Below are 19,820 nucleotides of genomic sequence, written 5' to 3' on the forward strand. Positions count from 1 at the left end.
TGGCCACACCTTCAGGCCTGCTGGGTGCTTCCTATCTCCTGTGTCCTTGAGAAAGCCTTGGAAGCACAGATAGTTAGCAGCCATATTTTTTTTTTTTTTTGCTAATTAATTAAATTTTTATTATTTATTTATTTTATTTATTTTTTTTGTACCCCAATGTTCATTGCAGCCATGTTTTGAAGATAAGGGCCAAAGAAGGGTGAGCAGCAAGCCCAGTCAGCAACCTGCTGTCTGTGGGCCTGCCTTTCGGAGTTGTGCATGCAGAAAGCCGATAGCATCTGTGGAGAAAATACATGATTGTCCACCACCTAGAGGGCAGGCCTTAAGACGTTTGGGCATGTTTTCTTCCTGACTTTTTCTAGGTGTATATCTTAGTTGAGATCATGCTGTGTAGGACTGTTTTATGTCCTGCCTTTTATCTTATAAGCCTTTTAGAATACTCTTCTTAAGTATGTAAAAGAATGATAGTCACTCTTAAAGGAGCAATACATGACTTCCAACTTGATTGATAAGGACTAGGCTGCACCAGAATTCACAGTGGTAGTGTGCTCAGAATGAATAAATGAGCCCTGAATAGCTTTAGTGCCACAGGAGAGCAGGTATATTCAGAACTGTTCCAGCCCCCCATAGTTTCATTCCACTGAATGGAAAAGCTGAACTGTTCACTTCAGTGTGAAGTACAGGTGCTATTGTTACATGGACTCCCACTCAAGGCCATCTGTTTGCCTCTGGGGGTGGCAGGGAGGGTGTCTTGCTGACAGTCATGTGGTTTTCAGAGTTTTCACATCTCTCTCGTCTTTTTTTCCCCATGATGTTTGTCCTATCCTGACAAAATGAAGTAAATTTCCTGATGTGAGTTAAATTATGTGTGATGATATGCATGGCATGAGTAATTCAAGGCTGGGTTTGCAAAGGGGCATATAGGGGTGTGTATGTATATTTACATATACACACATAAAAAGGCTAGGACATTCTTAAAGGATGGGGCAAATGGTTTGAAGCCCTAAATATCTAGTCAGCAGTGGTGCTTATGCTACAGGGAAACCTATAGAGAGGAATGCAATGCAGACTAATTCCAGATGCCTTTGGTTGGGTGACTTTGAAAGAAACAAACCAATGAAAAACAGAGCAGAGAACCCTGTCTGCTTACAGACTAGCAAATGGTTGGGAACATGGGCTTTGAATTCATACGGGTCTGGCTGTTGGTCTCAACCCTGCCCTGGGCGAGTTCCTCCTGTTCTCAGGTTTGCTTTCCTCAGTCACAGAATGGGCCCACTAATGCATGGGCGTCAGAGGGCACTTGGGCATGCAGGGTGCTTGGCACAGAGCACCCCAAGATGCTCTCAAATAGCCCTCATTAGCACATTCATCATCAGAGTCCAATCTGCATGGATACCTCCAGAAAGAGGTCTAAGCAGTCCAGAGGTGGTGCCTTTTCAGATCCCTTGGTGGGGGTGAGTCCACACTGGAACAAATGGGCTGTTGAATTTGCTTCTGGCCTTCTGCCTTTCACATTCCAGTTGGAAATCCACTTGCTTTGGTAAAGGGTCATTTTGCATACATACTGTAAAAGAACTTAGTGATTTGGCATTGTAAATCATGAGGAAAGGTAGACAAATTTGTTAAATAAACATGAAGTGGGGCTTATTAAAAAGAGCAGTCCTTATTGGTCAGTGTGCTGACTCAGCCTTTCGTATAGTGAGCTATGAAGCACTGAAATTGGTAGGCTCGGGAGAGCGGACTGTCCTCCACTTTGAGATTGATTCTGTGTAGTAAGTGCAGCATTTTTGTTTTGTGGGCACAACACCAGGTCATCCGTCAAAGTGTGAATGACAAGATTACGGTTGTCGGAGCTGGAATTACTTTGCACGAAGCCTTAGCTGCCGCTGATGATCTTTCCAAGCAAGGTCAGTTGGGGGTTGCTGAACACTGAAGTTTGGGCTGGAAGAGGTTGGGCTGCCTGTCTGCCCCAATGCATCTTTTTAGTCTAAGTCTGCTTGATACACTAAGCTGGTTATTGCTCTTTTCCAGATATTTCTATCCGTGTCATTGACCTGTTTACTGTTAAACCTCTGGATGCTGCCACCATCATCTCCAATGCAAAAGCCACAGGTGGCCAGATTATCACAGTGGAGGATCACTACCCAGAAGGTGTGTGCAAGCCTTAGCGGGGACCATTTTGAAAGTCTGCTTTGGTGGAACATGTTTTGTTTTCCTTGACCAGAAGTATGCCATGACCATGGGCAGTCCCTCCAGCCGACCACTCACCCTGTATTACTTTCTCTTTGTAAGGGTGTGGGTGTAGGGTCTCTTGCCCATCTACACTAGCTAAGGGAGGTCCCATGTCCATCCTTGTCGGTGTGTTTCAGCACAGTGTGCCCTGCCTGGTCCTTGGCTGGCTCAGTGGCAGTACAGAGGAATGTCTAACTTGGCATTGTGGCAGGATGGATCGTAAGAAGCTTCACAGTTGCTCTTGTGTATTGACTGATTCATAGTTTGCCCCCTGCAAAAAATGCAGACAGTACCTTGCAAGCAGAGAACACAGCAAATGCAGGAAGTGTGACCAGCGAGAGGGGGCTAAGCAGTGTTTGGCCTGGGAAGGTCAGGTAGGGCAGAGGAGCAAGTGGGGAGCTTCATGTGTTCGTGTGTCAGGGGCTCCAGAGCAAGCCCATGGTCTGCAGGGAAGCACTCTCCAAGGAAAGGGCACACACTGGGACCCTCAGGGGCAGAAGACATGGGTCAGGGGTGAAGACCCCCATGCCTTTGGTTCCCTCCCTCCTTTGGGGGGCCCCCAGTATGCTCCCTTAACTGGCAGCAACAGATGCCCCCCTGGAGACCTAGGGAACCCACTCGAGACTCATTGCCGTGAGTAGTATTAAGGGCTGATGGCTGCCAGGCACGTGCCAAACTTCCCGACTCCCAGAGGAAAGCAGGTGAGCCCCATAAATCACCCTGTGGTGCCAACAGCTGAGGCACAGAGACCACTCTTAGCAGTAGGGAAAGTGTCTCATTGATGTCAAGGACTCATACCAGCCTGCCTGGGCACCACCCCCAGGCCAGCCTTGCACGCTGGCCTTTCTGAAGTCAGAAGCTAATTCTTGGGCTCCTGACAGGTTTGAGAATCTGAGCTCCACAGATCCTTGCGTCCATGGAGCCCCAGTGGAGATAACCCCTTCATAAGTGGGGCTAGGAGTAATTTGAAGACTTGTACTTTTGAATGAGAACTCTTCTGGACAGTTAGGGAACAGCTGTTTATAAATCAGTGCCTACTGAGAAACTTTTCTCCCTGGGAACCACCACATTCAAAGGTCTCTACATGATGGGGTTTTGAGGCTGACGAGCTGCTTCCAGAACAGACCCTAATATCCCTTGCTTCTTCAGGTGGTATCGGGGAGGCCGTCTCTGCAGCCGTCTCCATGGAGCCTGACATCGTGGTCCATCAGCTGGCAGTGTCAGGAATCCTTCGGAGCGGGAAGCCCAGTGACCTGCTGGATATGTTTGGAATCAGTTCCAAACACATCATATGTGCTGTGGAACGAATTTTAATGAAATAGCTTAGCTGTTGGCTTTGACCAACAGACTGGCCTGTTTACCTTACCTTACGTTTATGCTTGTTGCCAAATGATCACTTAAATCTATGCTATTGTGCTTTATTCTTTTTAAAAATAAGGCAAGTTAACTGCTTTCTTGTTAAGCCATAACTACATATACACGTATAACTCTTACCTTTGAATCATTAAAGTGGATTATAAGATAAAGTTTGAAGTGACAGAATAGCTAACAAAACAACCACCTGATAGCAAGTTTTCTGATGAGACTAGAGATAACTGGGGTAGAGACCAACATAAGGTAACAGTTTCTTAAATGTGTGCATTTTCCTCATAAGTAAAAGAAAAAAATGTGAATTGAATTGTAGACTGCAGTCGCCCAAGTTGGGCAGCATTATACCACCATGCTGCCCACTGATGGCCCGTGCATGAGGTCAGGTGCTACTATCCTACCTGCAGCCTTCCAGGTACTGTGTGACTGCAGTTGATGTGGAATTTCCTCTGGTGTTTGCCTTCATCCCTCTCCCGTGCAGAGGCTGTGGAGCAGCAGTGAAAGCTCTTAGGATGTGCTGTACTGTTTGAAGTGACTGTTCTGTGAAGAGAGGACACGACTAGGTCTGACTTCCACACTGTGCTCTCTGGTCAGATCTCAGGAATGTCTTATTTACTCAGTGACCAAACCAAACTGTTAGCTCAATTGTACTCATCTACTGAGGATATTAAAGTTGACGTTAATAAAGCAATGAAGAACTGGCTAGCTGTTTTGTTCTGTCTGTGCCTTGTATGTGTGATTTTGTTTCTCCTTGATAAAATCCTAAATAAGGAAGAAGCTGTTCTTTAAACCAGGAGAGAGATCCATGTCCCCAACAAGCCCTGGAAAGGGTAGTGGGCAGGAGGTGTACCACTAGAGGACAGTATGCAGCCTGAAAAGCCAGCCCTGAGCCAACTCCTTATTTTAGGTCAGAGCATTTAAACCATGTGGTTGGAATACAAGAGAATACCTGCCAGATAAATGAAGGATAGACCGGAGTTTCAAAACTAAAGTTGGCTGGATGTATCTGGAATGTCATGGTCCTTATTTCTATCATTCTCACTAACTGGTCATCAAGGGGTTTTTGTTCTAGAATGTGTGGTAGAGATGGAAGAACCAGTCTGCCACTGAGTCATCTGCAGAGCCTAGTCTTTCTGTTCCTGGCTTTTTAACTCGCTAAGCTGGTTCCCTGGCCTGTAAAATTAGCATGATAGTTCGTATGCTTATTTCATAAAACTTCAAAAATTTTAAAAATAGTTGATGTAATTGATAGAAAATATATCAAATGTATCAAAATACAAAAATATTAAAAATATCAGGGACTTCCCTTATGGTCCAGTGGCTAAGACTCTGCACTCCCAATGCGAAGGGCCTGGGTTAAATCCCTGGTTGGAGCTAGAGCCCACATGCTGCAATGCTGCAAGTAGGTCCTGGTGCAGCTAAGTAAATATTAAATAGTTGACATTTTTCTATAAAAATAACAGTTGATTACAGGGTCATATGGAAAATTGATAAAATGCAAATAATCAAAATTTTACCTCACTTAACTGGACATCTCACATTCCATGCAGTTCAGCCATTGAAAGAATACAAGTTAGTGGTACTTAGCATACTCAGAGTTCTGTAACCATCACTGTGGTTCATTTTAGGACATTGTATCACTCCAGAGAGAACTGCACCCCTGAGTAGTCTGTCCCCATTCACTGTCCCAGCCCCTGGTAACCACTCGTGTATTTACTGTTTCTAGGGTTTTAACATATTCTGGACATTTTGTATGAAGGGAATCAGAGTATGTGACCTTTTTGTCTCCTAGCTTTTTAGCATAATGTATTTCAGGTTCATCTACATTAGAGCATGTTACAGAATTTCATTCTTTTTTATGGCCACATAATAGTCCATCCTATGTATAGACTGTTTTGTCCATTGGTTTGTAGAAATCTGGATTTTTACTTTTTGTCTATTGTGAATAATGCTACAAACATTCCTTTTCAAGTTTGTGGATTATAGTTTTACTTACATTGCTACTGTTAAGTCGCTTCAGTCGTGTCCAACTCTGTGCGACCCCATAGACGGCAGCCCACCAGGCTCCTCTGTCCATGGGATTCTCTAGGCAAGAACACTGGAGTGGATTGCCATTTCCTCCTCCAATGCATGAAAGTGAAAAGTGAAAGTGAAGTTGCTCAGTCGTGTCCGACACTTAGCGACCCCATGGACTGCAGCCTACCAGGCTCCTCTGTCCGTGGGATTTTCCAGGCAAGAGTACTGTAGTGGGGTGCCATTGCCTTCTCCATTACCTACATTGGGTGTATATAAAGCTAGGAGTTGCTGGGTCATGTGATAATTCTGTTTACTCTTTTGAATGTGTGTGTGTGTGTGTGTGTGGTTAAAGTAGATTCACGAGGGCTGAATGAAACAATGACCATAATGATACCGTGACATCTGTAAAAGCACTCTAAGGTAAAGCTATTATGAACACAGATAAGCTAGGATGTGTGACCAGGCACTGTGCACCACACCAGCTTGTATTTAGATGTATAATGCCTGATTTGGTGATGTTCACAACAAATACTGTGCAGCAGTGCACTGTTGAGGCCTAAATGGGGTTCCAAATACAATCCATGATAAAAACTCCATTCCAAAAGCCTGAGTTCAGGCCCCCACAGGAGTTGGGCAAGAATAGAAGAGCTGACCTTAGGAATAGGGGCTGGGAGGAGAGATGATCATGTAGGGATGGGAGTGGCCCGGCTATACCTCCAGGGTGCAGAGTAGCCGAGGTGATAGGGGACAGGAATGCTGTCAACTGGTCTAGGTGCTTAAGTGTCTGAATGTCCCTTGATTGTTCTGGAGCCACAGACTCGGGTGACCCTGCCGCATGATTCTAATCCACAGGTTGCCTACTTGTGTATGTAAAGGTGAACTAAAGTCACCCGTTTTGGCCTCAGTTTCATTTCTCAAAGGGGATGACAGTGTTGAGGGTGGGGACAGCTTCTCCCATAGGGCTGTAGCCAGGATTTTAGAAATGCCATATAAATGTCCCCACTGAAGGCTACCCTCGCTTGTGGCGCGTTCGTACTCCCCAGCAGTGGCCTCCAGTACGCACGCATGCACGCCCCAGCCACTTTCCAGCCTCACTGGGATCGCCCAGGGCTCAGCAGAGAATCGGCCCCGCCTTCTCCCTCTCTGGCCAACCCTCTCCTCGGCAGCCTTGGCTGCTCCAACCTCCCCCACCTCCAACCCGCCTGTACCTACCCACCATTTGGCCACTGCCTGGCGAAGGCCTGCACCCCACCCGCGCATTCGGCTCTCCGCACACCTTGTGCCCGCCTGCCCGGGGTCGGCCAATCCACGCAGCCTGGGCCATGTCATTGGGTTTTGTCCGGTCACTCACTGAGCCTTAGCCAATCAGCATCACAGGCACCGCCCTAGGGGGGGTGGGGCCGCCCTGAAAGGGGTGAATATGATGGCGTGAGGCTGCAGCCTCGGCCCCCGAAGCGGAGAGAGGCCTGCGGTGGCCTAGGTCCCCAGAAACAAACCGAATAAGGACAGTGCTCCCAACCAAGAGCTGACGGCCAGCAGAAAGCAAGAGGTATGGCCCGAGAGAAGAGGAAGCTGAGGTTGGTGGTTGAGGTAGTGGTGGACGGGCGGGGCCGGGGCGTGATGGCAGATATGCGTGAAGGTGCACAAAAGGCTGGTGGCAAAGGTGTGCAGCACAAGCCCTCCTGGACATAAAAGGACAGAGAAAGTGATTCCACGTGGAGAGTTGGGGTCTGGGAGCGGAGTCCTCCAGTCGGAGCACGCTCACCTACAGACATGCCTCCCCAAGGACAGCTTTACCAGCCACCAGAGAGAAGATAGGTACATTCTCTCTCCCTACTGTGGCACAATAACTTGCTGGGCCATGCACAGGATAAGAAACGGGGTGCCTGACACTCAGTAATCCTGAAATGATCCCTACAGGGTTCCCTGCTTACTGAGAAGAACAAACAGAAAACTTGCAGGCCACTCAAGCAAGAAGGGAGGAGTGTAGTGGAGAGGTGCAGAGATGAAAGATGCCCCCACCCTCACTGTATCCCTGTCCCCTGGATCATGCAGTAATCGGACCCCACTTAGGGGTCTAAAGGGCTTCCCTTGTGGCTCAGCGGGTAAAGAATACTCCTGCAATGTGGGAGACCTGGGTTTGATCTCTGGGCCAGGAAGATCCCCGGGAGAAGGGAAAGGCTACCCACTCCAGTATTCTGGCCTGGATAATTCCATGGACAATATAGTCCATGGGGTCGCAAAGAATTGGACACGACTGAGCGACTTTGACTTCACTCACTTCACTGTGGGTCTCGTGGCAACAGGACATGGTGGCAGAGGGTCTGGAGGACAATTGGTGTCCCCTTGCAAGGCATTGGCACCAGATAAGGTAATGACACAGTCCTCAAAGGACAGAACACCAGCATCCCAGACACAGCTGGGCAAGCTACTTCCATCAGCAAGGGAGGCTCTGGGGGACTGGGGGCTTGCCGATTGTCAGCTTCCACTGAGGGCAACCAAATATCCCAAGTCTTGGTTTTAAGGCCCCACTCATCCACGCAGTGGAAGGCTGCACAGGCGCTGGCCTGAAGCCTGATTCCGTGGGAGGTCGCTGAGGTGACCGCGCCTGGACCGCCCACTCGAGGAGCCCCTCGGATGGCTAGGGAGCCCGCACCCACACTAAGACAATTACCTGCGGTGAGCTGAGTGCCAGGCTGTGACAGTGCAGGAGCAGCTGAGAGGATCTACCCCACGCCCGAAGCCAGGGGTGGTGGCCGGGAGGAGCTACCCCACGTCAAAGGAGCGGTGGCTGCGCAGGCACAGGAGGGCCTAGAGGAGCTACTCCATGTTCAAGGTCAGGAGGGGCGGTAGTGAGGAGATACCCCTCATCCAAGGTAAGGAGCAGTGGCTGTGCTTTGCTGGAGCAGCTGTGAAGAGATACCCCACGTCCAAGGTAAAAGAAACCCAAGTAAGACAGTAGATGTTGCAAGAGGGCATCAGAGGGCAGACACACAGAAACCATACTCACAGAAAACTAGTCAATCTAATCACATGGACAACAGCCTTGTCTAACTCAATGAAACTAAGCCATGCCATGTGGGGCCACCCAAGACGGGCGGGTCATGGTGGAGAGGTCTGACAGAATGTGGTCCACTGGAGAAGGGAATGGCAAACCACTTCAGTATTCTTGCCTTGAGAACCCCATGAACAGTATGAAAAGGCAAAATGATAGGATACTGAAAGAGGAACTCCCCAGGTCAGTAGGTGCCCAATATGCTACTGGAGATCAGTGGAGAAATAACTCCAGAAAGAATGAAGGGATGGAGCCAAAGGAAAAACAATACCCAGTTGTGGATGTGACTGGTGATAGAAGCAAGGTCCAATGCTGTAAAGAGCAATATTGCATAGGAACCTGGAATGTTAGGTCCATGAATCAAGGCAAATTGGAAGTGGTTAAACAGATGGCAAGAGTGAACGTTGACATTCTAGGAGTCAGCGAACTAAAATGGACTTGAATGGGTGAATTTAACTCAGATGACCATTATATCTACTACTGTGGGCAGGAATCCCTTAGAAGAAATGGAGTAGCCATCATGGTCAACAAAAGAGTCTGAAATGCAGTACTTAGATGCAATCTCAAAAACGACAGAATGATCTCTGTTCGTTTCCAAGGCAAACCATTCAATGTCACAGTAATCCAAGCCTATGCCCCAACCAGTAACGTTGAAGAAGCTGAAGTTAAAAGGTTCTATGAAGACCTACAAGACCTTTTAGAACTAATACCCTCAAAAGATGTCCTTTTCATTATAGGGGACTGGAATGCAAAAGTAGGAAGTCAAGAAACACCTGGAGTAACAGGCAAATTTGGCCTTGGAATACAGAATGAAGCAGGGCAAAGGCTAATAGAGTTTTGCCAAGAACACACTGGTCATAGCAAACACCCTCTTCCAACAACACAAGAGCAGACTCTACACGTGGACATCACCAGATGATCAACACCAAAATCAGATTGATTATATTCTTTGCAGCCAAAGATGGAGAAGCTCTATACAGTCAGCAAAAACAAGACTGGGAGCTGACTGTGGCTCAGATCATGAACTCCTTATTGCCAAATTCAGACTTACATTGAAGAAAGTAGGGAAAACCACTAGACCATTCAGGTATGACCTAAATCAAATCCCTTATGATTATACAGTGGAAGTGAGAAATAGATTTAAGGGACTAGATCTGATAGATAGAGTGCCTGGTGAACTATGGACAGAGGTTTGTGACATTGTACAGGAGACAGGGATCAAGACCTTCGCCATGGAAAAGAAATGCAAAAAAGCAAAATGGCTGTCTGGGGAGGCTTTACAAATAGCTGTGAAAAGAAGAGAAGTGAAAAGCAAAGGAGAAAAGGAAAGATATAGCATCTGAATGCAGAGTTCCAAAGAATAGCAAGAAGAAATAAGAAAGCCTTTCTTAGTGATCAATGCAAAGAAATAGAGGAAAACAACAGAATGGGAAAGACTAGAGATCTCTTCAAGAAAATTAGAGATACCAAGGGAACATTTAATGCAAGGATAGGCTCAATAAAGGACAGAAATGGTATGGACCTAACAGAAGCAGAAAATATTAAGAAGAGGTGGCAAGAATACACAGAAGAACTGTACAAAAAAGATCTTCACGACCCAGATAATCACGATGGCTCTAGGTGATCACTGACCTACAGCCAGACATCCTGGAATGTGAAGTCAAGTGGGCCTTAGAAAGCATCACTACGAACAAAACTAGTGGAAGTGATGGAATTCCAGTTGAGCTATTTCAAATCCTGAAAGATGATGCTGTGAAAGTGCTGCACTCAATATGCCAGCAAATTTGGAAAACTCAGCAGTGGCCACAGGACTGGAAAAGGTCAGTCTTCTTCCAATCCCAAGAAGGGCAATGCCAAAGAATGCTCAAACTACCGCACAATTGCACTCATCTCACACGCTAGTAAAGTAATGCTCAAATTCTCCAAGCCAGGCTTCAGCAGTACGTGAACGGTGAACTTCCAGATGTTCAAGCTGGTTTTAGAAAAGGCAGAGGAATTTTTATCTCTGGTTAAGAGATCAAATTGCCAACATCTGCTGGATCATGGAAAAAGCAAGAGAGTTCCAGAAAAACATCTATTTCTGCTTTATTGACTATGCCAAAGCCTTTGACTGTGTGGGTCACAATAAACTGTGGAAAATTCTGAAAGAGATGGGACCACCAGACCATCTGACCTGCCTCTTGAGAAACCTATATGCAGGTCAGGAAGCAACAGTTAGAACTGGACATGGAACAACAGACTGGTTCCAAATAGGAAAAGGAGTATGGCAAGGCTGTATATTGTCACCCTGCTCATTTAACTTATATGCAGAGTACATCATGAGAAATGCTTGGCTGGAAGAAGCACAAGCTGGAATCAAGATTTCTGAGAGAAATATCAATAACCTCAGATATGCAGATGACGCCACCCTTATGGCAGAAAATGAAGAGGAACTAAAAAGCCTCTTGATAAAAGTGAAAGAGGAGAGTGAAAAAGTTGGCTTCAAGCTCAACATTCAGAAAACTAAGATCATGGCATCTGGTCCCATCACTTCATGGGAAATAGATGGGGAAACAAGGGAAACAGTGTCAGATTTTATTTTGGGGGGCTCCAAAATCACTGCAGATGGTGACTGCAGCCATGAAATTAAAAGACGCTTACTACTTGGAAGGAAAGTTATGACCAACCCAGATAGCATATTGAAAAGCAGAGACATTACTTTGCCACCAAAGGTCCGTCTAGTCAAGGCTATGGTTTTTCCAGTAGTCATGTATGGATTTGAGAGTTGAACTGTGAAGAAAGCTGAGTACCAAAGAATTAATGCTTTTGAACTGTGGTATTGGAGAAGACTCTTGAGAGTCCCTTGGGGAGATCAGTCCTGGGTGTTCTTTGGAAGGAATGATGCTAAAGCTGAAACTCCAGTACTTTGGCCACCTCATGGAAGAGTTGACTCATTGGAAAAGACTCTGATGCTGGGAGGGATTGGGGGCAGGAGGAGAAGGGGACGACAGAGGATGAGATGGCTAGATAGCATCACCAACTCGATGGATGTGAGTTTGAGTCCGGGAGTTGGTGATGGACAGGGAGGCCTGGCGTGCTGCAATTCATGGGGTCGCAAAGAGTCGGACAGGACTGAACAACTGAACTGAACTGAACTGACATCCACGCAGTGCCCTGCCTTTCACCTAGGAAATGCAGAGAGGCTGGGAATTCAGGCAACCTGGGGATTCTGCAACTGACATGGTGGAATGCTATGTTAGATTTCCAGCCCCGTCAGCCCTGCAGGCACAGGGGAATTTGCAGGCTGCCATGGAAGAGCTGTGGCTGTCATCCTGTGACCTGAGCCGAGAGCTAAGGCAGGTGTCCTTGTCAGTTTCCTCCCAGGGACACTGCAGTCACCGCACAGCCCAGCCTTGGTTCCCGGCGTTCCCTCCATGACAGTTCAAGGTAGCAGCCGCTCTGGCTCCTCAGGCACTTGCTGTTCTTGGCCCTTCACCCCAGTCGAGGGCAGGGACAGCATGGTGACTGCTGAGACCCCTGCAGGTCATGAGAGCCTCGAACACAGGTGGTCACTCAGGGGTGGCTCTGAGGGCTGAAGGCACGCAGCGAGTACAGGAAGCAGCTGCCTTCCCAGACCCAGGGCAAGAAGGGAAGGGGTTGACATCATTGGAAGCTGGGAAGCCAGGATGAGGGGCCACGAAGACCGGCCCATCTCTCCTCAGGGTCACTGCCTTGTCATCTTCCGAGTCATCTACCTGTGGTTTGATTCATCAGCTGAGATTTTTGTTTCAAAGACTATGGTTTTGTTTCTAATGTCTAAAGTTCTTTTTTTGTTTTCAAATCCACCTAGACTTTTAGAATTTGTCTTATCTTTTTGATTCCTTCTTGTGTATCTACTTTTTGAAGTTCATTTTTAATTGGAGGATAATTGCTTTACAATACTGCATTGGTTCCTGTCATACATCAACATGGATCAGCCATAGGTATACATATGTCCCCCTCCCTCTTGAACCTCCCTCCCACCTTCCACCGTGTGTGTCTCTTTTGGTGTCTTGGAGGCCAGTGAAGATTGGGGGAGTTGCAGTAGCCTTCTATCACAGGAATGCAGATGACTGGTAAATATCCATGAGAACCACTCTCTGATCTCATGAGAATTCAAAGGTACTGTCAGTCTGTTTCAAAGTCCCCCCGATTAGGCACAAGAGTAAAGGTGTTTCTCTTTCTCACCTCCTTCCTTTATGGACTGGTCCAAGGCCCAGGGATAGTCACTGGAACTCACCTCTTATGCCTTCAGGACAAGCTGATGTGTGATATGATGCCCCAGGAACCTCCTTGGGAGCCAGATGGAAAGCGTAGCCTGCGAAAGAGCTTCCCTGAGAGCTCAGTTGGTAAAGAATCCACCTGCAATGCAGGAGACCTCAGTTTGATTCCTGGGTCCAGAAGATCCTCTAGAGAAGGGATAGGCTACCGAATCCAGTATTCTTGGGCTTCCCTAGTGGCTGAGGTGGTAAAGAATCCGCCTGCAATGTGGGAGACCTGGGTTTGATCCCTGGGTTGGGAAGATCCCTGGGAGAAGGGAAGAGCTACCCACTCCAGTATTCTGGCCCAGAGAATTCTGTGGACTGTACAGTCCATGGGGTCGCAAAGAGTCGGACACGACTAAGAGACTTTCACTTCACTTCACATCCTGCAAAAGGAGGTCAGGCTTAGAGGCCAGTGTCCTTATCCACCCCTCCCTCTGCTAGCTAGAGATTCAGAACAAGCTGCTCAAGTCTTCCTGTCCTCATTTGCTCATCTGGAGAAGGGGGTGACATGCTACCAACTTTCTAGGGCCTCCGCGAGGCTGGGATGGGGGAATCCAGGCCCGTAGCAGACACTCCCAGCCCTTTCCGAAAATTATATCATCTGGCCTCTGACAGTGACACCCTGGAGATGTAACAGGGCCACTCCTCTCTCTGAGGGACCTGCCAGCATTCCATGAGGATGTGTGGTGTCTTCAAGGTGAGATTGCAGACTGGTCTTCAGCTGGCCCTCTGGGACTCCTGAGTGGGAAGCCAGAGGTGAGGCGTCCCTTCTGGGAGCATTCACTCTGCCAGGAGCCCAGCAGTACAACCACAGTGCGGGGGGTGGGTGTTGGGGGAGCCTCCCTCAGCCAGTGGTTTGCTGAAGCCCCACTGTCTGTGGCAGAGGGATGGAAGCCCCTGCTTGCAGATGATGGGGACCGGACTTCTGCTCACTCAGACGCATGCTGGGATGGACCCAGTTCCTTTTACAGCCTTGTCCTTCCTTCGTACCATGCAGGTGATCTTTCAAGAGCACTGGTTTTAGGTGGATTCTCGTTTTTATTTGTGCTTTCCCCATGGATCTCGCTTGCTCACTGGCGGGCCACCTATGCATTTAAATAATATAAAACACTCTTCTCTGTACACGTTTCCTTGTCTTTTCCCCAACTGACCTGGCATCCCAGGGGGGCAGGGGCTGGGTGTCTGATGGGCACTGGCCTGAGTCCCGGCCTACCTAACCTGAGATCATAGGACACCCCACACACACACACACACACAGTAGTGGGGCCAGCAGGACAGCAAGAATCAGCCAGCCTGGGTCCATGAAGCATTGGGTGTGGGAACTCAGAAATTCTGCCCTGAGTCACATGACTCTCCTCACTTGAGGCAGGACAACTTTGTGCCCAAAATACACAACCCAGAAATCATCAATCCAGAGTGTAATAATTTGGTCACATAAAATTGTGTAACTTCTTGACAGCCGAAACCAGCCGGCCTAGTCTTTTGAGACAAGAGACGGGAATCCCACAGTGGTACAGTGGTTAAGACTCCATGCTTCCACTGCAGGGGGCGGGCTCGATTCAATTCTTGGTCTCAGAACTAAGATCTGGCATGCCATGCTGCGCAGCCAAAAAAGAGAGATCCTTTCTTCCGTGGCCCCTAAGGTGCTCTGTCCTTCTGAAAAGCCAAGGCTGTTTTGGGGTGAGGCCCTCACTTCATCTGGCGACTGGCACCAAGCCAGCAGCCCCACCGAGCACTGGCCCGCACTGTGGCCTCTGTCTCGGAACTTCTTTGCACCTACTCGGCCCTCATTCTGCCCAGTGAGGTGATGGTCACAGAGGATAAGATCAGTGCCCTCGTTAAAGCAGCCAGTGTAAATGTTGACCCTTTCTGGCCAGGCTTGTTTGTAAAGGCTTTGGCCAGTGTCAGCATCGGCAGCTTCATCTGCCATGTGGGGGCTGGTGGACCTGTCCCGACAAGTGGTGCTGCACCACCATAAGGTCCTGCCCCCTCCACCACTGCAGCCCCAGCTGAGGAGAAGAAAGTAGAACAAAGTAAAAAGAATCTGAAGACTCTGATGATGACATGAGCTTTGCTCTTTTGGACTAAACCTCTGTAATAACTTCCCTGGTGGCTCAGATGGTAAAGTGTCTGCCTACAATGTGGGAGACCCGGGTTCGATCCCTGGGTCGGGAAGATCCCCTGGAGAAGGAAATGGCAACCCTCTCCAGTACTCTTGCCTGGAAAATCCCATGGATTGAGGATTCTGGTAGGCTACAGTCCATGGAGTCGCAAAAAATCGTACACGACTGAGCAACTTCACTCACTTTAGTAACACATTCAATAAAAAGCTGAGCTCTTTAGAGAGAGACTGAGAGAAAATCTCTGCAACATATGGAACACAGGGCTAACAGCCCTGCTATATGCCGATCAGGGTCTTTTGGGGAGGCAACTGCTTAGTATCAATAAACATGGTAAATACCCATAGGTTTTGACCTGGCAGTTCCACTTAAAGATAATTATCCTAGCAGGAGATTTACACATCTTCAGAGCTGCTAACAAACAAAGAAGAAGAAGAATGGAAAAGGTAACACTACATGAGTTGGGGATTCCTTATGTAAATTATAGCACATGTGCTCCATCCAGTACCTTGTGGCCAGAGATGACATGAGCTAGACTTGTGTACTGAGAAGGAAGACTTTTGCAGATATATTATTGCTAGTTAAAATCACATTGAATATACAGGGTGTGTGTATTTTTAACCTGAGTGAGGAACTATGTAAGTGATCCCATAGAAGAATATAGTTAGAGGTGAGAAACAGAATTGTTAACAGTCATGCCTAAAACAATGTTTTGTAAAAATCTTCAATTACGTGCTTTAAAAATATCCAGGGTGGTAAGGTAAAATGGTCCAGCCACAGTGGAATGCAAATTGGCAGTTTCTTCTAAGGCTAATCGTCCACTTCCTTAGGACACAGCACTTGCACTGCTGGGCATTCATGCCAAAGAAATGGAAAATTCTGACCACAGGAAAGCCTGGATACAAATGTTCAAAGCAGATTTTTTCTAGAAACCTAAAAGTGGAAACAGGCAACAGTGGGTGAAGGCTTGAACAACTGTGGCTGAGCCACACCAAGGAAGAAGGCTAGCAATACAAACTGACTGCTGAAACCAACTATTGATTGAGATGGATGGATCTCAAGGGCAGTGTGTGATTAAAAAAAGCACACCCCATTATCAAATTGCATGGTTTCATTAATGTACTGACGTGTGTGTGTGTGTGTATGGCGAGGTATCCTGCATCCCAGCTCCCCATCCAGGACTCAAACCCAGGCCACCAGCAGTGGGAGTGTGGTGTCCTAAACACTGGCTTGCGCGCACACACACACGGAGAACCTTGAGCAGCTTTCTGATGGTACCAATGCCATCTCTTGGTGTGAGGGCCCACTGGCTACGCAACACGCTGATGCTGGGGCAACAACGGGAGGGGCATTTCCCTGTAACTTCCTGTGAACTTAATTCCTTCAGAATACAAGCTCACACTATAGGCACACCGCAGGGCTTGGCGTATACACATCGGATTACTCTGTACGTAATCTGTACGCGGACAGTCTGGATCTCCCAGCGGGAAAGTCCAGGGGCCCACAGCCCACCCGACTACGGACTGAGGAAAGAGACCGACCGCTGGGCGGAAGGCGAAGCTCACGCGATCGGCCTGCTCTGATTGGGCCATAGAGCTGCCAGTCACAAAGAGAGACAGGCTTGCTTGGAGCTGGAGGGCGGGTCTTCTCAGGAGTCAAGCATGGTCATTGGTGAAGCCAGCCGGAAGAGGTGGGCAGGAAGGCGGTACTCCACGGCTTCCGGTGGGCGGCCTGAGGAGGGGAGTGAGAGGCGACGGCCGCGGGGACGCTCAGGGCGGGGCTCGAAGCACGGAAACGGCCCTCCGCTTCGTGTCCCCCGCCCCTCCATCTCGGTGCACAGCAGCCTGCCCTCTGGGTCCTGGGCGGGGCCAAAGCCCCGCAGTTCGCTGGGTTGTGCGTCTTTTCCTGGGGAGAGGGCGAAGAGACGCCTCCCCAGAGTCCAGGGCCCTGGAGACCTTGGGGATTCCGTCGGGGCCCCACTCCCCACTCCCGGCTGGACTCCCCCTGCTGTACTGAGGGCGTCTGGCCCTCGAGATGGCCCAGGACAGTGTATTAGGGGCGCCCAAGGACCGTGTGACCGGGGAGGGTGGGCGGCAACCCCGCCAATATGCCAAAGGGCAGGGTCAGGGGGTCTTCGCTTGGCCCCGCCCTCCAGTCCTGGCGTCTGAGGGCGGCCTTGCCCCGCGCTCCTGATGCCTTCCACCCTCCCAGGGTCTCGAATCTGGCCGCCTCCAGCCGCCCCCACCCATTGCCCGGCCCACCGTGTTCCACAGCCCATGAGTGTGACTGGGATGATTCTCTGTGAAGCCCGGATCCTGCCCCCTTCCCCCCGCCCCACACGGAGTAACAAGGGAGAGGTGGGCAGAGCTGAGCCCAGTGCCCAGAAACGTGGAGTCGGCCAGGGGTGCCATGCTTCTGGAGGTGGGGAGGGCCCGAAGTAACCCAGTCTTCCCCCTGTCACTCGACAGGTGTGGCCCGCTGGGAGGGAATCTTGCCCAAGCACTCCTGTTCTCCAGGACCGCCTATGGTTGCAGCCCTCAGTGCCTGCTGCCTGCCTCTTCCCTGGAGGTCAAGGTGAGTGAGCCCAGCAGGGAGAGAAAGCTCCTGGCTTCACTAGCAGTGGATGTGATCAGAAACCATCCATTGTTAAAAAAAAAAAAAAGAAAGAAACTATCCATCCTGACGCTGGTTCTCATGCTGGAAGGGTCGTGAGAACACCTGGAGGGCTCACTCAAAGCCAGACCATAGGGCCCCGCCCTAGAATCTCTGATCTTGCTCATCTGAGGTGGGGGTTGAGCATTTGGACTCCAGCAAGCTCCCAGTGCTGCTGCCGCTGCTGGTCCAGAAACCCCACAGTAAGCGCGCTGCTCTAGAGGCCTGAGACTCCTAGGTGTGTGCCCCCTGCCCTTCTCCCGCAGGGCTGGGAAAAGCCACGAGGTTGGTGGCTCTCGCGAGATCTGGGGCTTCCCATTGAGCAGTCGTCACCCTTCCCTGCCTGAAGCCGAAGGAGGGGCTATCCACAGCCCAGGCAGGATCAGGTGTCAGGTTTGTTGAGTTGCTCAACAGCTCCTCACTTGGGCTGATAACATCTGGACACGTAGGAGGGTGGGGCGAGATCAGATCCAGTGCCTGGGTGTGGGGATGAACTATCTGATGAGGCAGAGGAAAAAGGCCTACATTCTGAGGTCAGGGATGGGAAAGGAACGTCGGCCCTAAGACCAAGTGTGGGTCTGGGGGAGCATGGAGACCCGAAGAGCTTCCCAGGTGGTGCTAGTGGCAAAGAACCCACCTTCCGATGCAGGAGACGTAAGGAGATGCGGGTTCAATCCTTGAGCCGGGAAGACCCGTGGAGGAGGGCATGGCAACCCACTGCAGGATTCTTGCCTGGAGAATCCCATGGACAGAGGAGCCGGTGGGCTACAGTCCATGGGGTTGCGAAGAGTCGGACACGACTGAAGTGACTTAGCACACATGCACGGAGAGCAGCAAGGGGGTTGTCTGCCCAGGAACTGCCCTGACAGTTGTCTGGCCTGCAGGTGTGGTCAGCCTTCTCTCGCTGGTGGGAAGCCACTGCCTTTCCTGCCACACGTTCCTCACCAAGAGGATCTCCCAGCTCCTGGGTGATGCTGCCCAGACCTCCTCAACACCCAGCACCACCACCCACTTCTTTGGCCAGTCTTTGCCGAGGCTTGTCTGTCTTTGGCTCCAGGATGGCCCACCATCCAGTTGGAGCCACAGATGAAAAGCAATGCCAGTGTCCAGCTGCCCCATGTGCCCAGAACCAGCAGCTCTGGAACCCCAGCCCCCGAGTACATTCTTGTAGTGGGATCATTTCAGGGGAGGGGGGTGGCGCTTTGGTTGGCATTTTCCAAGGCCCTCTCCTGCACCCTTTTCCTTTGGGTCACTGGTCTTTTCTTATTTACTGGTTCAAGTTCTCTATACCTTCACGATATGAGCCCTGAGTCACATCTTGGTACTATTTTTTGCCCCAATTTGTCACTTGTCTCTTGACTTGGTGGTTTGGGGTTTGCGTTTGACTAGGCAGACGATCTTAGCGTTTGTGTCATCAGACTTTCCAGGGTCTTCCTATTGGTTTCTGGGGTTTCTTGTCGGTTTGTTTGCTCCCAATTGACTTACGGTGATCTTCTCCATTTAAAGTCATCATGTATAAATTACCCATTGCTGAATAACAAGGGGCTACCCAGGTGAAGGTAGCGTAAAAACCTGCCTGTCAACACAGGAGACATAAGAGACATGGGTTGGGAAGATCCCCTGGAGAAGGAAATGGCAACCCACTCTAGTACTCTTGCCTGGAGAATCCCATGGACAGAGGAGCCTGGCAGGCTACAGTCCATGGGGTCGCAAGGAGTCGGACACGACTGAAGTGACTTAGCATGCAAGCATGTGTAGCAAATTACCCCAGATGTAGTGTAGTCCCTTAAAACAACCAGCACTGGTAATCTCCCAGGTGTCTGAAGGACAGGATTCTAGAAGGCCTGGCTGGGGCTTCTGGCCTGGGGTCCATCACAGGCTGCAGTCAAGGCTTCTCCGGGGCCACAGCCCTCTGGTCTGCCTGGGGTGTTGGGGTGGGAGGGGGGTAGGCTCTGCTTCTGGAGGGTTCACGGGGCTGCAGCAGGGGACGGTCCCTCCCCACCGGGCCTCTCCACCAGGCTGCTTGGGTCAGGCCTTCCCCAGATCCAGCGATCTCAGAGAGACAGAGCAGCCCCGAGATGGAAGCCACAGTGT

General features: G+C 49.6%; 2 protein-coding genes and 1 pseudogene across 7 annotated transcripts in view; all 3 read left to right on the top strand.

The window, feature by feature from the left end:
* Nucleotides 1-4,303, top strand: part of TKTL1 (transketolase like 1) — a 28,234-nt gene extending 23,931 nt beyond the window's left edge. For both annotated transcript variants that reach the window (XM_055564114.1, XM_055564117.1), the window contains 3 exons: nucleotides 1,811-1,907; nucleotides 2,032-2,151; nucleotides 3,382-4,303. In XM_055564114.1, coding sequence (XP_055420089.1) covers nucleotides 1,811-1,907; nucleotides 2,032-2,151; nucleotides 3,382-3,554 — 390 coding nt within the window. In that variant the 3' untranslated portion in view covers nucleotides 3,555-4,303. The remainder of the gene's footprint in view (nucleotides 1-1,810; nucleotides 1,908-2,031; nucleotides 2,152-3,381) is intronic.
* Nucleotides 4,304-7,167: 2,864 nt separating this feature from the next.
* Nucleotides 7,168-15,042, top strand: LOC129640007 (60S acidic ribosomal protein P1-like; annotated as a pseudogene).
* Nucleotides 15,043-16,794: 1,752 nt separating this feature from the next.
* LOC129638834 (uncharacterized) lies at nucleotides 16,795-19,662 on the top strand. Of its 5 annotated transcripts, none has more exons than XR_008708050.1 (3): nucleotides 16,795-16,906; nucleotides 17,543-17,648; nucleotides 18,376-19,662. XR_008708050.1 is itself a non-coding variant. In XM_055563537.1 (3 exons), the coding sequence occupies exons 1-3, from the start codon at nucleotides 17,267-17,269 to the stop codon at nucleotides 18,814-18,816; spliced, it is 477 nt and encodes a 158-aa protein (XP_055419512.1). In that variant the 5' UTR covers nucleotides 16,916-17,266; the 3' UTR covers nucleotides 18,817-19,662. The 5 variants fall into 5 exon arrangements, 2 of the variants coding, with proteins under 2 accessions (XP_055419512.1, XP_055419513.1); XR_008708048.1 differs by lacking the exon at nucleotides 16,795-16,906 and adding an exon at nucleotides 16,916-17,431 and having other exon boundaries at nucleotides 17,543-18,119; nucleotides 18,611-19,662; XR_008708049.1 differs by lacking the exon at nucleotides 16,795-16,906 and adding an exon at nucleotides 16,916-17,431.
* The last annotated feature ends 158 nt before the right edge of the window (nucleotides 19,663-19,820 follow it).

Source organism: Bubalus kerabau, chromosome X (assembly GCF_029407905.1).
Source record: "Bubalus kerabau isolate K-KA32 ecotype Philippines breed swamp buffalo chromosome X, PCC_UOA_SB_1v2, whole genome shotgun sequence".
Lineage (NCBI taxonomy): Eukaryota > Metazoa > Chordata > Mammalia > Artiodactyla > Bovidae > Bubalus > Bubalus kerabau.